This window comes from Alexandromys fortis, unplaced genomic scaffold (genome assembly GCF_014885135.2).
Source record: "Alexandromys fortis isolate MF-2015 unplaced genomic scaffold, M_Fortis_MF-2015_v1.1 scaffold_5, whole genome shotgun sequence".
Lineage (NCBI taxonomy): Eukaryota > Metazoa > Chordata > Mammalia > Rodentia > Cricetidae > Alexandromys > Alexandromys fortis.
Window position 1 is genome coordinate 1,846,508 of NW_026067924.1, and position 17,574 is coordinate 1,864,081.

Below are 17,574 nucleotides of genomic sequence, written 5' to 3' on the forward strand. Positions count from 1 at the left end.
ACCCCACTTGAATGTTCACCTTTTCTCAGCTCTCTCGCTTGCTCACCATCACCAGGGCTGATGTGAATCCTGCCTGTTGGCCGGTAAGGGCGGGGGGGGGGGGGCACTCACGCCAGAAATGGCTGACCTGGAAAATCGGCTTCTTCTACGTAGGCAGCTATGGTTAGCCATCCTTATAGCATCATCTCTCTTCAACTCTGCTCTATCCAAGGCACAACCTGCTGCTCATACATAAATGGATATGAAAGAGCCCCAGCATACTAAAAAAAGTCATGAAGCCACCTGGAGAGTCAAACCTTACATCGCATGCACCATCAGGAGTGAGGAGATAGTACTTGGAGTGTTACAAGGACAGAGGACATTTGTCTGTCCAGAGAAGGCTTTCTGGGAGAGAGGCATTCTGCTTGGCTCTGAACACAATGAAATCTGAAGATAAGAAAGGGGAAAGAGTCGCCTAGACAAAGCCGGGGCAGAGGTGTGGGTGTTCACGGCATTCCGGGAAACCAGAGGCTTTCGGTCTTGATAGAAATGGGATTGGTCAGAACTTGGGGCTTTCAAGGTCCCAAAGAAGGAAAAGGAAAGAGTACATAGACAAAAAAAAAAAAAAAAAAAAAAAAGCCATATAGATGAAAGTGAGCCGGGCAGCCTGGGGACCAGAGATGTACTTTATTCAGCTAACACACTGCTGTGAAATTTTGAGCCACTTTTGAAAACCAGATTTCTATACTCTGGCTTGTGCATGCAAGACCTGACAGCGCAGCCCAGTGCTGGAAACAGGCACGCTGCCTACTTCGCACTGTCTCCCAAGCACAGGCTCCTGGCTGTCTCTCCTCTGCACCCATTTGCCAGGCCTTCAAGCGTCTGGGTGCTGGATCCTTGCTCTGCTATGATACAAGCCCAGGTGAACTGAATATGGAAACATCAAGAAAGAGCCCCACAGGTCTCTCCTCCAATCCCCAGGCTCTAGCCTTCTGCTATCCGAGTGGATCTTTCTTTAACTCCAGTGAGCACGACTCCCCAGAGTATAGATCATGAAAATGGAAAGACCCCTCTGTCATCTCTGGGAATTCACTCCAGAATCTCCCAAGACCCTTTCACATCCTTCCCGAAAATGGCGTGATGCTTGTCTAACCTACTCACACCTGCGCACAGAGGTTGAATCATCATCTCTAGGTAACTTACAAAACCTGCTGCAATTAAATGCTGGGCACGTACTTGTTAGGCTGTATCATTTAGGAACGTATAGCGAAGACGTGGGAGTCGGCATCTGCTCGGTGCAGGTGCGAGTTGCTCTCGTGCTTTTCCCACCTGAGTTTGGGTGAATCCATGGTCTCAGAATCTGCCGCTACAAAGGACAGACTGTGTCAGACACATCTTCAAAAGCTGTCCCTACGGTCAGGATCTAAGGCTCAGTGCGGGGAGAAGCAAACGCCACCGACGTTGCAGGGCAGAACCACTGAGGTTATTCCTTATACCTATGTAAACACATCAATTAAAAAGGGTAGCATACCCGAGGTCTCTGGTCTTCTCACTCTGCCTGCCAGGGCCCAGCCCTACAGACTCTTCGCTTGTAAATGCTTGCAGTCAGTGCATATCTGTGTGTGTGTGTGTGTGTGTGTGTGTGTGTGTGTGTGTGTGTGTGTGAAACTAGTACACTGACCCCCATGAACACGTACAATGAATAACTAGAGAGATGGCTGAGTGGGTGAAGTGGCAGCAGGAAGACTCGAACTGGGAACCCTGGCACCTGGGAAGGTGGAAACAGACAGACCTCAAGCTCCTTGGCCAGCCAATATAACCAAATCGATGAGCACCAGGTTCAGTGAGGGACCCGACCTCAAAGAATAAGATGAGGGCTGGAAAGATGACTCGAGGCTTACGATCACTGACTGCTCTTACAGAGGAACCAGGCTTAGTTCCCAGCACCTACATGCTGGCTTACAGCTGTCCACCACTCCAATTCCTAGGGGTCTGGCACCCTCTTCTGGCCTCTGAGGCTACCAAATGCCCATGGTATACATACATAAAAAATACTAAATATTTTTGAATCCTGTTTTGGTAGAGAATTTTAATGTGAAACATTATTTAACAGTTTCATAGCCTTTATAAGTAAGAATTTAATTGAAGTCTTCCAGCTTCTTACACACAACTGTAACATACTAAAGAGGGGAAAATGCTTTATTTAGGGGTGTTTACTTGTGGTTTTTGTGTGTGTGTGTGTTTGTGTGTTTGTTTTTGAGAAAGTCTTGTTATGTGCCTAGGTTTGCTTCAAACTCACAATCCTCCTGCCTCAGCCTCTTGAGTACTAAGGTTATAGTTGTGTAACTATGGCATCACACAGCAATAGCAGTATTTTGACATCTAAAACAAACAGATTATAGGCATCTATTCTTAGATCTTTTTAAAAAATAAAGTTGAAAGAGGTCAAAGAGTCACTTGACATCAGCTTTGCCCCCCTACATCCACACACTTATAAGTGTGTACACACACACTCACAAGTATGCAATTCACATCTACATGCTCACATGTGTATGCACACATTCACACACTACCAAGCATTCACACACACACACACACACTCACAAGCATGTACACACCCACCACACATACATCCACATGCTCACAAGCATGCACACCTATATCACACAAACACACATCCACCCATTCACAAGTATACACTTACATACATCTACACACTCACAAATGTGCACACACACACACACAAACAACTAATGTGAGTTGATTTAAAAAAATGTTTTTAAGAAAGGAGAAAAAAAATCCCATTGACTGCAATCTGTTCTCTACTTCGTAGCTCTTCTTAGTTGGCAAGAACAGGATTTCTCAGCAGGACAGAGACAAAGCCACATGTGAGTGGGCAGGGCCTTTGCAGGGTAACCATAATCAGGGAATCAGCTGCCCTAGCCCCGGACCTCCAGGGCCCCAGCCCACCTCACAGTTTAGCTCCCTGGGAGGCAGTAATGAATTAAGAGGTCAGCTTGGTAATTCTTAGGGCGAAGCCTTTGTAACTATAAATAAATACGTAGAATAAAAGGAATGCACCAAAGAAAAACAGAGAGAAAAAGGGAAATAAAAAACCTGACTTGATTTCATTGAGAAATTAGTTTGAAAATGCCCTTAGGGAGTGATTTCATTAATGCCCAGGAGAATTCTTCCAAACGCTTAGTCTTAGCTCTTGGTGTGCCTCTTGGACTGAAAACCAGTAGTCCCAGGCGGATGAACGGGGAGATAATGTAGAGGTTTGTTTCTTTGTGTGCTCCTGTCCAGCAGGAAGAAAGAGCTGGAAGATCAGGCCGGCCAAGTACTATCTCCCTGAGGAGGGAACACACCATTGGCAGGGAGGGGGTCCTAGCAAGGGTGGAGACAAAGGTGGCGCTGAAGAGAGCCCCAGCACTTAGGTCTTTCCTAAGTGACCACGTGGATCACTAAACGCTCTGGACGTGTCACACCCCAGAAGCAAAGCTTTGGTCCCACTTAAATGTCATCGGTGCATCCATGTGAGTTAGGACGTCCCGCCGGGAATGCTGGGACGGGGAAGGCTGTATTTTATTGGCTTTTTCCTCCCGTGGTTTTCCCCATCTGTTTCTTTAACTGCATAAACAAGGGAAAATGACTGGTTTGGAATGCGAAGTTTTAAACACCAGATGACCACAGGAATCCTCTAAATGAGAAAGAGAGAGCAAGTTGGGGTTCCGTGACATTTGTCAGGAAGTGGAATGGTAAATACCAAGAAGCCTGAGTGTGTCCTGCCAGGGAAGGGCCACAAAGGCCAGGAATGGCTTGGTCCCTAGCCCTTTCTAAGGGTCATGCCCTGCCCCCTCTACCTCCCTACCCCCCTGTTTTCAAAATAAAAGTTGAAGAGTGATGCAGGACTTCAGCTCAATCGACTTTAGTTCACCGGCATCCCGAAGTTGGCAGCTTGGCATGGAACCCCCTCTTAGAAGATTACATGCTCAACAAAAGCTGGGTTGTGAACAGGTTCTATTACAAGCTAAACAGCGAGCTATAAACAGAACGTCTACAAGATCTTCATATCATGGTTACACAATGCCAAGTGCAAAAAATAAAAAAAATAAAAACCATACAAGGGCATTAAAAGACTTTAGCAAACAGCCCCCTTCTTTATGAAGGACTATTTGCTGTGCACAATACAATGGCTGCTTCCTCAAATGGTTCCGTCTCTCTATGCCAACAAACTTAAAGCGCCGCTTTTCTTTTCTAAACCCGAGACAAAGGAGAGACTGCATGGAAATGTTTGCTGCATACTAATCTGTCTTACCTTCAGTGTAAGAAATAATCAGTGGTAAGCATCAGGCATTTGAAACAAAATTGAACAGGGAGGTTTTGGAGCCCCTGGGGTACAGACACTGGTACACTTGGCTGTGTTCCACTCGCTTCAGCTTAAGATAGACTCGGGACATTTCTCACATAGTTTTGTAGGCAGCCCGACGCCAGGGTTTTTGCGTTAAAGGGTGAAAGATGAGGGCCTCCTGGGAACAGACAGCTCCTCCTGATTTTTCAGTGCCGCTTCTCAAAGACATGATGGGCAGTCTTTGGCATGGACACTGTTAATGGCTTGGTAGTAGGGAGTCAGGCAAAAATAAGACTGTGGCAATTTGCAAGCCCTGAGAAGATTAAATCAGTTAAGTTGAAACAGTGTTTCTCTCCTGTTTAGAATTACCAGTGCAGTGCATAGCAGGACATAGGAGCCAGCAGTGGGTAAAGTGCTTGCTGTACAAATGTGAGGACCTAGCCTGGTGGTGGTGGTGTCGCACACCTTTAATCCCAGCACTTGGGAGGCAGAGATAGGTGGATCTCTGTGAGTTCGAGGCCACCCTAGTCTATAAGAGCTAGTTCCAGGATAGGCTTCAAAACTACATAGAAACCCTGTCTCAAACAACAACAATAACAAAAACAACAACAGCAACAACAAATGTGAGGACCTGATTTCAAACACCCCAACATACCTAGAAAAGCCAGGTGTGGTGTCACGTGCCTATAACCCCAGAGATGGCATGGGCACTGGGAAAGGCAAATGGTGAGCTCTAGGTCAGTGAAGAGATGCTGTCGATAGATAGATAGATAGATAGATAGATAGATAGATAGATAGATAGATAGATAGAAAGATAGATAGAAAGATAGATAGATAGGCGGATAGACGGATAGGAGAGAAGTAGAGAAAGATACATAAAGTTGGTTAACCGCTGCTCTCCATGTATGTACATATGGAGTGTGCATTGACAGGGAGGGAGGGAAGGAGAGAGGGAGGGAGGGAGGGAGGGAGGGAGGGAGGGAGGGAGGGAAGGAGGGAGGGAGGGAGAGAGGGAGGGAGGGACAATGGATAGTAAGCAGGCTAACCCACTAGGTGAGTTGGCTCCAGATGTCAGAGTCCATGGTGAGTATATGTGAGTTCTGATACCCGCTGGATGTAGATGCTGTTGGGGACACTTGCTTCCCTGGTGAAAATGGGGAATGATTAGAGACTACAGGTCAGGACACTTCCAAGCCGTGAGCTCCTGAGAGCCTCCCCACCAGGACAGTTTATCCTCTGCAGCGTGGGTTCCACATCAGAGGAGACAACCAGCTGCAAGTCAAACGTATTTAGAAAGTAATTGCATCTGCAGTGAACATGTGCAGACTTGTGTCATTGTTCCCTAAACAATACAGTTTGCCATCTCTTGATTTAGCCTTTGTAAAGCACTGTAGACCATAAAGTAATTTGGAGAGGGTTTTAAGTGTGCCCAGTGATGTATGGAGGATACGTGCAACACACCACACCCCATATACTTGAGCAGCCAAAGATCTTGGAACCAATCTTCTATAGATACTGAAGGGAACTGTGTTTCCCTTGTTTTGTAAATTAGAGTGAATGCTCCCAGGCAGTTATAAGAACAGGGCTGTTCATCAGTGGCTCTGTGAAAGGACTACAGTGACCCGTGGAATGTCAGCTATAATCACAGTAATCATATCAGATGAAGAAGCATACTGGGGAAGGTATGAGAGGAATTTTAAGTGGCCAAACTATTTGTATTGTGTACTTTACAAAAGGCCCAGAGCCCTTTCCAGACTGTATGTAGTATTGTACATTGGCTACTCTAAAAGGTTCAGCTAAAATGTTCATTATTTTATTTTACTGGGAATTATTGATTTTTATGTGTGTGCATGAATATGTATGTATACACCATTCATGTTCCTGGTGCTGCTGGATGCCAGAAGAGGGGATCAGTGCCCCAGGACTGGAATTGCAACATGGTGGGTGCTGGGAACCAATCTCAGGTCCTCTGTAAGAGCAGCAAGTGCCCTGAACTGCTGAGCCTTCTCTCCAGCCTGACTTTCATAATTTATAGGATATAAGACAATTTCATATCTCCTTGAATATAGGGAATTGAGACTCTATTGATGACCTTTAATAGGATTTTTGGAAAATTCTTAGCAAAGGCAATGATGATATCTCAGACGCTTCCTTCATGTTCTGAGCTTGTATCTTCATGTCTTCTTTTCTCCCTCCCTCTCATCCTCTTTCTTCCTTGTCTTCCTTCCATTTCATCCTTCCTTCCTTTTCTCTCCTTTCTGTGAGGGATTGATTAGGGATGTGTGCCTGACTACAGGCTAAGAGGTGCTGAGGACTCAGGGCTGTCATTTGACCATCTCTGTGTATTTTCACCCACAGGTGATCACTCCAATGAGAACAGGCCATGGCTATGTGTACGAGTACCCAGCCAGATACCAAAAGGATGTGTACGATGTCCCTCCTTCCCACACTACTCAAGGGGTAGGCAATGGGAACGCCACAAGGGGAGCTGGCTTTCGGGGTAGCATGTCTTCAGGACCACACAGGAGAAGAAGGTCACCGTCACAATCTCATCGTATGCAGCTCTGAGCTGCCTGCCCGGGGACCAAGCCAGTGTTATTTAAAAATTGTGTTCTCTGGGTTTGCCCCAGCAGAAAGTCTAATCTTCCATCTGAGAAATATCTTGTTGCTTTATTACATTGTCATTTTATTTCTGGAAATTTGCAATTTAATGATCGAAATTATAGAGTAGATATTTTATGGAAGATCATTTTCATATTCAATCCAAATCAAAGAATGCATAATTCATAAAGGACACTTCCATAGACCCCTGATGTGCCCTGATGGCATGGGATGCTGTTAGAGACCCAGTCTGTATATGACCTGATAGATCAACCTGCAGGAAAACAGCAGCAAGGGAAATGAGAGATGGCATTTCCATCCTGGGTGACTCAAGTGTTTCTCTTTAGGTATATGACATCCCTCCTTCGTCAGTGAAAGGCCCCGTGCTTTCATTTCCAGTGGGAGAGATAAAGCCTCAAGGGGTGTATGACATTCCCCCTACTCAAGGGGTAAGTGAGCTGGCAAAGAACTGGGTGTGGATGAGGATCTCCGTGTGTATGGGGCGGGCTGATGTGTGTTCATTCATTGGGATAGGACAAGGATGGCATACTCCAAAAGGGAGGAGCCATTTTCATGAGGGAGGGGGTGAGAAAAGAGAGGGAAGGAAGCAAGGGAGAGAAGACAGCAATTCGTCAAAAATTTATAATTATAATGACAAATTTAGAGCATCCCCTAAATTACAGAGCCGTTGATAATGAGAGTCAATTAGAAGGGAAGAGAGTGAGTTCAGTTTTCAGTATCTAATACATCTCATCTTTCTAGAAGGGTCTACAGCAGTGGTTCTCACCTTCCTAATGCTGTAACCCCTTAATAAAGTTCCTCATGCTGTGGTGACCCCCCAACCATAAAACTGTTTCTATTACTACTTCATAACTGTAACTTTGCTAATGTTGTGAATTGCAATATGCAGTCTATCTGATGTGTGACCCCTCTAAAAGAGTCGTTTGACTGCCCGAGGGGGTCTCGATCCGCAGGTTGAGAACTGCTCACCTACCTCCTCCTCAGTTCACACATACAAGGTAGCTCATTTTGTCTTCTGTTGATCTCTGAGAGTACCCACCCTTTGAATACAGTTAGATAGGGAACTGTGCCTCTGAACAGTAAGGAGACTCGGGCACCTCCACAAATGGTCTGATGGTTAAGAGAACTCAGATCCCTCAGTCCTGTGTATCATGCCCTCTGTCTCTCACCATGGGTCAACTTGGGTGGGACAGTCAGTGAATGGTTGGAAACCTGAGACCGCAACCCGTCGGTGAGAACTTAGAGCTCTACACTGAAGCCAGTCACCACCGAGAATGGTAATGGATGCTGTGTGCAAGGATGCTGGCCCACATCCTCTAAGGATCATGCTGCACCCTGGGAAACCACTGATATTAGTAAAGGGTGAGAGGGAAGAGGCAGACGATCTAGGGAAGAGGTCTGTGGACTCAGGATCACACCTTCACGGACTGTTCATTTTCCGCCTCCATCTAAGATCCAACTGAACCAATAACTCGGCCTTTTCCTTGCTTTCTAGCTCTATGCCGTTCCACCGTCAGTTTATCGAGATGAAGCGGGGCTCAGGGAAAAGGAATATGATTTCCCTTCTCCAATGAAACAAAATGGAAGGCCAGACACGAGACCGGAGGGGGTTTATGACATCCCTCCGACCAGTACCCAGGCAGCGGGGAAGGACCTGCACACCAAATTCACCTGTGACGCCCCAGGAGCCGCCGAACCAATGGCGCAAAGGCAGCAGAGCCTTTCTGTGCATCATCCACCCTCTCACCCCGGACAGTCCGGGGCCACTCAGAGTGATGCATATGATGTCCCCCGAGGAGTTCAGTTTCTGGAGGTACCAGCAGAAACCAGTGAAAAGGCAAGTCTGGAGGAAAGAGATGGTGTTTACGATGTCCCTCTGAACAACCCAGCGGACGCCAAAGGCTCTCGGGATGTGGTCGATGGGATCAACCGACTCTCCTTCTCCAGCACCGGCAGTACCAGGAGTAACATGTCCACATCTTCCACCTCCTCAAAGGAGTCCTCATTGTCAGCCTCCCCATCTCAGGACAAACGGCTCCTACTGGACCCAGACACGGCCATTGAGAAGCTCTATCGCCTCCAGCAGACCCTGGAGATGGGTGTCTGTGGCCTCATGTCCCTTGTCACTACGGACTGGAGGTGTTACGGGTACATGGAAAGACACATCAATGAGATCCGCACCGCAGTGGACAAGGTGGAGCTGTTTCTACGGGAATACCTCCATTTTGCCAAGGGAGCTCTAGCCAATGCCTTCTGCCTCCCAGAACTGGTCCTTCACAACAAAATGAAGCGGGAACTCCAGAGGGTAGAAGATTCCCACCAGATTCTCAGTCAAACCAGCCACGATTTAAATGAATGCAGCTGGTCCCTGAATGTCCTAGCTATCAATAAGCCCCAAAATAAATGTGATGATCTGGACCGGTTTGTGATGGTAGCCAAGACGGTGCCAGATGATGCTAAGCAACTCACCACCACCATCAGCACCTATGCAGAGACTCTCTTTAGAGCAGCTCCAGGCAGTTCACACCTGAAAAATGGGCCCGACAGCATCATGAACTCAAGCGAGTACACACTTACGGGGTCCCAGATGCAGCCACTGCGCCCCGGTGACTACAAGGCCCAGGTCCACGATAAGCTGTTGCCTCCCACTCTAGGCAAGGACCAGCCACCAGACTGTAGTAGCAGTGACGGTTCCGAACGGAGCTGGATGGATGACTATGATTATGTCCACCTACAGGTAAGGCAGCCAGACCTGTAAACCACACACGCTCACATTCAGGGAGCCCAGGACTGATGTCCATGGGCTCGGCAGCCAAAGGGCAGAACCTGCTGAGTGCTAGTCCCAGTGTTGTGAAAATTAAGGGTGAGGTTGGACAGAAATTGTACAGCCACTTCATTTAACCTCCCTGGGCCTGAGTTTTGTTTCGAGAATGCACTAACTCCAAAGGGCTGTATTAAATCTCATTGATACACACTAGGCAAACTGGAGGGGACCCATCAATGGGGCACAGTGGGTCCACTAGTCATGGCATCAGTTCTGCCTCTACTGGTGCATGGCACAGTCCATCGCAATGAAAGGTTTTAAAACATGTCACTGTTAAGAAAAATAACTATTGGAAATATCTGTACCTGGAGAGTTTCTAAGGAACTCTTGAAGCCTACTGTGTGTGAGTGTGTGTGTGTGTGTGTGTGTGTTGCTACTTACAAAGACACACAGCCCCACCAGATTTAGAGGGTCTGTGATCATTTACCAATTGGCCAACAGCTTGGCCTACATATGTTAAACTCTGCCAACTGCTTCCTAGAAGTGTAAACTGTGGTGGTTCCCAATTGCCCTGGGATCGTGGAAACTTCTCTGTCTGCTTTGAAGAATTCAAACCCTCTGTCATAACGTAGCACTTAGTATTTAACTTAGTGTCTTATTCTGCCATTCTTTCCCATTTGATTGAGAGTCATGGATTATGCTGAAAACTGAAATACTGAAAGCCCCCAGGCACAAGAGAGTAGAAGGGATCAGCTGAGCCTCATCTCATGCTGAGGAATGGCCTAGCTTAGATGAAGGCATTTACCATTCATCTCACTGGGTTTCTGATGGTGTACACTGGCAAATACTAAGTACAGGTAGAGAGATACAGGGGAGTCAAAGACATTGGAAGTGAAATATGCATCCATTTTTTTTTTACCTTGGTTTGAAAGTGCTTGGGTTCACATATAACTCATTAAAAAAAGAACCATGGAAAAATAATGCTTCTGAAGAGAGTGCAGAGAGGATCATGGGAAGGTCTCCAGCTAGGAGTAACAATGAAGGCCGACTCCTTGGAAACAGGCTTTCCTTTTCAAGCCTGTCTCCACAGTGACTCTGGAAGTCCCTGTCAGTGTTTATAATGTCTAGCGGGACATGAGGGAAATGGTCAGTGGATAACGAGAGTCTGAATGCGCTTGTCAATGACGCTGTTCACATAAGTGACTCTGGTGGTGAAGTAATGCATTATTTGTGTTGAAAACAATAGGGCAAGGAGGAGTTTGAGAGACAGCAGAAGGAGCTCTTGGAGAAAGAGAACATCATCAAGCAGAACAAGGCCCAGCTGGAGCATCATCAGGTAAGTTCAAACAAAACAGTGGGCTCTTCCATGGAGGAAAGAGCTCCACTTAGTAGGGAATGGAGACCTCAAAAGGTTGGGGGCCTGCCCATCCGCCGGCATGAAGAAGTCCCAGGGGTATAGTAGGACATAAGAACCAAGTGAAGGCTTGTGGTCTGTGACTCCAGTTGAGTATCTCTGGATTGCATCCAAATGATGGGGTTTGTTCAGGCTCTGCCTGTTAATACGTAACACATTAGGACTATTTGTGTTAAAACCTTTGGTCTCAAGACACAAGTCCTAGTCAAGCTGGCCCGAGCTAATTGGTTTTCTGTGGAGGCCACAGTGAGGGAGTTCAGGAGGATAAAGATGCAGGCAAGACCGACAGGAACTGGGCTATGGTTTCCCCTTGGTTTTCTCTTGGTTCTCTTCCAATATCTGCTTCACTCTCCTCTACTCTTCAACATTTTCTCTAGTCGCCTCCTCACTTGGGTCCCGTCAGACTTTATAAAACTCACAAATGGACTCTCAAAGCCCTTTCTATGGGGCTCTGCTTTGTTATTGTTATACTTTGAGGTAAGGTCTCCCTATGTAGCCCAGGCTGGCCTCAAACTTGAAATTCTCGTTTCTCAACCTCTTGAGTGCTGGGATTGCGGTGTGTGCCATTGTGCCTAGCTCCAAAGCTTTTTCTATAGATGGCATTTCACGTGGAATTCCTTAGGTCAACACCCTTCTGTGGTTCTCAAATTCCTTAAAAGAGTTGGATTCTAACTCTCTCCTCAACCCCATCCCTCTACCTGTGTTTTTCATGGTCCAGTCTAAGGGTCAAAGGGAAGGATCTGACGTTAGTGAGACAGGTCTAAGTCCATTTACCAAGGGCTCTGCACAGGGCAGTTCACTCAAAGGTTTAATGAGCACAGCACGCGAGGACAGATATGAATGCCAAGGACATGAAAGCAGAGAGAGATGGACTAAGGATACACACTCTTTAGGATGGAATGAAATAACAGCTATTTCACGACATCACAATATGAAGTGACAAGATGTCGTTAGTAAACCTGAGTTCAACCCCTTGTTTTGGGGCAGCAGGTGTGTCGACTTGAACATCACATAACGGGTCAAAAACTTCAGTTCTTTCTCTACAAAATGGGAAAGTACTGCCCTCCACGAACACATGATTTGAAATTAAATTTGTTATTATCAAATAATTTTGGAACACGACCCTGTATCTGCTCTGCTTACATGGGCAATTGACCCCATTAGACAGCAGAGCTGGAGGGAACTAGCACACACTAAAATAATTCCTAAGAAGAAAGTAAATTCTGTGTGATACAGAACTGACTGTGCCCTTGGGGGGGGGGGGGCAGGATGGAGCTGTCCCTGTGCTGACTCAGCTCTGAATCAGAGTGAGAGATGAACTGAGTCCTGATCTCAGGATTCTTAGGAAAATAGCTAGAAATTATCACTTCAGCTTGAAACCACAGGCCTGTTGGGGATGCAAAGGAGAACATCAAAAAAGCGGATACCCGAGCCATTGAAACGGCGCAGTGTCGGGAACTTTCTACCTGACGACCTGAGCTTGACCCCTAGAAACCACCTGTCACAAATTGTCCTCTGACCAACACACACATGCCATATAGCATGATAAACAATTGATGCTTGGATGTCCTTATATCCTTTCCCTAAGTAGGTGTACATTTGTATTACTTTCCTGCAGTAAAGGGTCATAATGACAGAGAGGACAGGAGAAATAGAGAATCTTCACGAATTTCCATCTTGAAGAGAGAGGCAGGGCCTTCTCCCGGAAGTAGCAAACTGTCAGTGATGCCTTTGACAGAAAAACCACTGCATCTGCTTTTCCCTTGCCTTCTCTCAACATTCAGGAAATATTTACGCAGAGCCTGCAGTTCACCAAACACTATTTCAAGCACTTTGTGAGTAACAGTAATTCATTGAACCCTCATAATGGCATAGAAGGTGAGGCTGGGGTTTAAACCCAATGTTGTTTTCCAATTCGAAGGAGAAGAAGACAAATGGTGTTATCCCAGGTCAGGGTTGGAGGATCCCTTAGGTTGTCTTCCCCGGGTCTGTGTTGTACGATTTAGGAAGCAAGCCTAGCTAAGTACACATCTCCTAAGGAGCTGGCGTCTATTAAAGATGAAACTTCTATCTTTTGACTCCACAGCCATATTTCTTTCCCTTTACAATGCATGTTTTGCCCCTAACGAAGCCTCTTATCTTCTTCCCAGCTGAGTCAGTTCCAGCTGTTGGAACAAGAAATCACCAAGCCCGTGGAGAATGACATGTCCAAGTGGAAGCCCTCCCAGACCCTCCCGACCACAAACAACAGCGTGGGTGCTCAGGATAGGCAGTTGCTTTGCTTCTACTACGACCAATGCGAGACCCACTTCATATCCCTCCTCAACGCCATCGACGCCCTGTTCAGCTGCGTCAGCTCGGCCCAACCCCCACGGATCTTTGTGGCACACAGCAAGTTTGTCATTCTCAGCGCACACAAACTGGTATTCATTGGAGACACTCTTACGAGGCAGGTGGCCGCCCCGGACATTCGAAATAAAGTCAGGAACTCCAGCAACCAGCTCTGTGAACAGCTCAAGACGATAGTGATGGCAACCAAGATGGCCGCCCTCCACTACCCCAGCACTACGGCCCTGCAGGAGATGGTGCACCAGGTAACTGATCTGTCCAGAAACGCACAGCTGTTCAAGCGTTCCTTGCTGGAGATGGCCACCTTCTGAGAAGCAAAAGAGGCGGAAGGGACCGAGGGAATAATTACTAAGGAAAACTGGAAAAACGATCTGGTTTTTTGTAAAGGTTATCTATTTTTGTAGATATTTTATATGAAAATGAAATATTTTAACGTTGTGTGTGAGTTAGTCGAGTTTCATCAATTCAGGGAGCTGAAGTGGGAAATCTTTTTTCCCCCTGTGTGGTTCTTATATATACATATACGTATCTAAAGCATAAGCTGTACAGAAATGTGTCCATGTTTGTCTATGCCTATGTATCCATATTTGTTTGTAGATGTGTGCCTGATACATTCCATTAAAAACATGAACTAAGAAGCACCTTAGTAAGCACCTCCTAATGCTGCGTTGTTTGGGTTTTGTAGAAAATTACACCCGCTGGATGTCATATTGCTCGGCATGTGTCAGTGGTGAGCTGAGCCCGGCACACTCCATCTGGAGCTCATGGTCCTATTTGCCAAGTGTTCACCTCCCACGTAGCAAGTCATGGTATGACTTGTTGTTATCTAAAACATTTTCAAACTTGACTGTCTTTAACACAATGGTAAATGACCCCTTTCTGGTAGAAAAGGCCAAGAGAGAGAGTGGGGAGGAGGGACAGAGAGAGTTTCAAAAACCTAAGTTACCTAAGGTTTCGAGGGCTAGAGAGAAGCAAGACACACGTGCTGGTCTGAGACTGTCCACAGCTGTGACTGTGCTCTTTCAACTCAGCAAGAAAGCTACAATAAAGAGGGAACAATTGTTTCCATGGGGCTGCATTCGTGAGAGATTAAGCCACTAGGTTTTCTAACAGGTGCTTTTAGAGTTGAATTTAAAAAAAAAAAAATTGCAGTGGGAATTCATGAAGATAACATCAGACTGCGACTGTAGACAAAAAGAAGGGATGTTTCCAACTGCCAGTCATTGAATAAAGGTCTCTCTGAGGGGGTTTCTACCTTCATTATCCAAAGGAAAATGGCAGCTCCTGAGCCACTGGACTGTGGAGCCACCAGGCCCTTTCCTGTTCTCTCATTGCTTGGTGTACCCTACACCCTTCTGAAAACTTCCCTATGTGTACCCAACACTCAGAACAACTGCAGGTGTCTGATCGACACACCCCCTGTGCTATGGACCTTGTGGATATAGTATGTCACCACGTGACAGCTAGTCACAGCACCGATCCTGCAGTCTGTCTCTTCACACGTCCTGTGTGGACACAGCATAGGCACCAGTGCCACCAGACTCACTGTGGATGGACGAGCTAGTCCCCTATTTCCTTGTGACCAAGCCGAGAAGTATGATTCTTGTAGTCTCTGTCTGTGAAAATTATTACATTCCGGCCTATTTGGAGATGTGTTTTTGTTTGTTACAAAAGTCTTTCTTTGATGCTGTTTTTGTTTTGGTTTTCTTGTGTGTTTTTGTTTGTTTGTTTGGTTGGTTGGTTGGTTGGGTTTTTGAGACAGAGTTTCTTGGAACTAGCTCTTGTAGACCAGGCTGGCCTCGAACTCACAGAGATCCGCCTGCCTCTGCCTCCCGAGTGCTGGGATTAAAGGCGTGCGCCACCACCACCCAGCATGTGTTATGTATGCCTTGACTTACTTGTTTTAAACAACCAAATTACAAACACAGGGAGGAGCTTGGGAAGAATGTGTGACCTCAGTGTAATTTTTTTTTTTTTAATCAGAGGAAGTTTTTAAAGAGATGGTGCTTTTTAAAACAAACTACATCTGCAGTTCTCAAAGCTCTGAGCTGCCAGAAGATGAACAGTTGAGCTGTGGGACCACAGTTCACTGTGTGCGGAGGAAGTGGTTCATGGCGTATTGGAACCACTGGATAAAGTCAGGAAGGGTTTGCTTGGACTTCTTACTGTATGATGTGTATCTGTTGGGAAAGGAGTGATGCCATTCCACATTGTCAAAACCAAACTATCCAATTTGTATTGCCTGTTGTCATCTTGTATATACAAGCTATTAAATTTTTAGATCATTCTCTTCCTAGTCGTTGGGTTTCTTTTCCATGTGTCTGTCTTTATCATGGGATTAAGTATTGACCTATCTGGGCTCACTGAGTATAGAAAGTCAAATTGGTCTACAGAGAATTTATGTAGACCAGGCTGGCTTTGAAGTCACCGAGATCTGCCTGTCTCTGCCTCCAGAGTTCTGGGATTCAAGGTGTGCACCACCACATTTGGCTACAGCACCCGCACACCTAGCGAGGAAGGGGTGGTTTCTGTTTCTATTCTGTAGGTGTGACCGCGCGAGTAGTTTCAGCAGTGGACTTTATTTTTTTCATTCTGGGGTAGGCACAAAGAAAATGATTTCAAGCAAACTAGAAAAAAAATAGATTCCTAACCACATGGATTCCTAACCACTGAGGCATAGAAAGTATTTGAATACACCTGTGTATTAATTACTTCTTTTGTGATCGCCACAAAAACATCTTATAGAAACAATGGAGTAGAGTTTTCTTTGGACTCCCAGTTTAGAGGGTAAAGTCAGTCTGTCCATCTGGGAAGACAGGGATGTTGTCTTGGTTACTGGCAGTGGAGGCTTGCTTGCATCGTGGCTTGCTCACATCTTGTTGGCTCAAGAAGCGAAAAGTAAGCTCACCCAGGCTGCACGTGAGGCTAGGTTAGCACCTACTCCAGGATCTGTCTCAAAGTATCCCCAACCTACAAAATCATGCTGCTCGCTGACGATCAAGTGTTCAAACAAGCACACCTGTGGGTGAAATTTCAAAATCCAACCATAACACCTGTATCTTTTTGTCCATACGTAAAGGAAGTAAATGATTTTTGACAAAAATAAGGTATTCCAGTGGGGTAGATGGAATGCCTATGGGGAGAAAATAGTGCCAAATCAACCAAATCTCTCTACAGAGAAAAATGTTACACTCTGCACAAAAATTAGCTTGCACGGAATAGAGACATAAATGTAAAACATTCAGACTTCTAGGAAAGTGTAAGAGAAACTCTTTTATGAACTTTTGCAGATAACAGTTTCATAAATAGAAAAAGCCTCATAAATATAATTGCACAGATTTAAACTCAACAATATTTACTCTCGAGGCTGGAGCAATGGCTCAGCTCAGTTAAGAGCTCTAAATGATTTTCCAGAGGACCCGGGTTCAATTCCCAGCACCCATATGGCAGCTCACAGCTGTCTATAACTCCAGTTCTAGAGGATCCAGCACCCACTTTTGTCCTCTGTGTATACTCTACACTGTATTATCATGGTGCACAGATACACGCGTAGGAAAAATACCCAATACATAAATGAGGGTAAATAAATCCTGTAACTGTTACAAGTGAAACCAACCACTTCCCAAATGAATAAGTTGCCTCCAAAGGAAGCCTGTGTCTAATACTATATGCTGGAGGAGAGGGTCAGTCTGTGGTGGGAAGGTTATAAAGTCCAGAGGTGAAGCTACTGCTATTAGTTTGTTAAATAGTTATATTCTGCCCGTTTTATTTCATTCTAAATATTTGTGTTTATACACAAAGATTACTGCTGCTCTCAACCCAGCTCATAAAGAGAAGATTTCTTTTTTTCTGTGGGAAATATCTATTGCAGACTTCTAACCGGTCAGTGTGGTTAATGGCCCAACAATCAGCTGTAAATGGAAGAAATGGTAGACGTCTCTATGACCTTCTCCAAGGTCCAGGGGATGTTGTAGAAGCAGGATGGGGCGAGGAATGCTGGAGAAAGGGATGGAATGTTGTGTAGCTATTTCAGCCCGATTGAAACATTCCCGCTCAGAGAGGGGGGAATGGGTCCAGCACCAATATTGTGCAGGC

General features: G+C 45.8%; 1 protein-coding gene across 1 annotated transcript in view; it reads left to right on the forward strand.

Moving 5' to 3' along the window:
- The window catches only part of Nedd9 (neural precursor cell expressed, developmentally down-regulated 9), a 50,306-nt gene extending 34,537 nt beyond the window's left edge, over positions 1–15,769 (forward strand). The window contains exons 3-7 of the mRNA XM_050142267.1: positions 6,689–6,790; positions 7,279–7,380; positions 8,448–9,689; positions 10,963–11,052; positions 13,281–15,769. Of these exons, the coding sequence (XP_049998224.1) occupies positions 6,689–6,790; positions 7,279–7,380; positions 8,448–9,689; positions 10,963–11,052; positions 13,281–13,790 (2,046 nt within the window). The 3' untranslated portion in view covers positions 13,791–15,769. The remainder of the gene's footprint in view (positions 1–6,688; positions 6,791–7,278; positions 7,381–8,447; positions 9,690–10,962; positions 11,053–13,280) is intronic.
- The last annotated feature ends 1,805 nt before the right edge of the window (positions 15,770–17,574 follow it).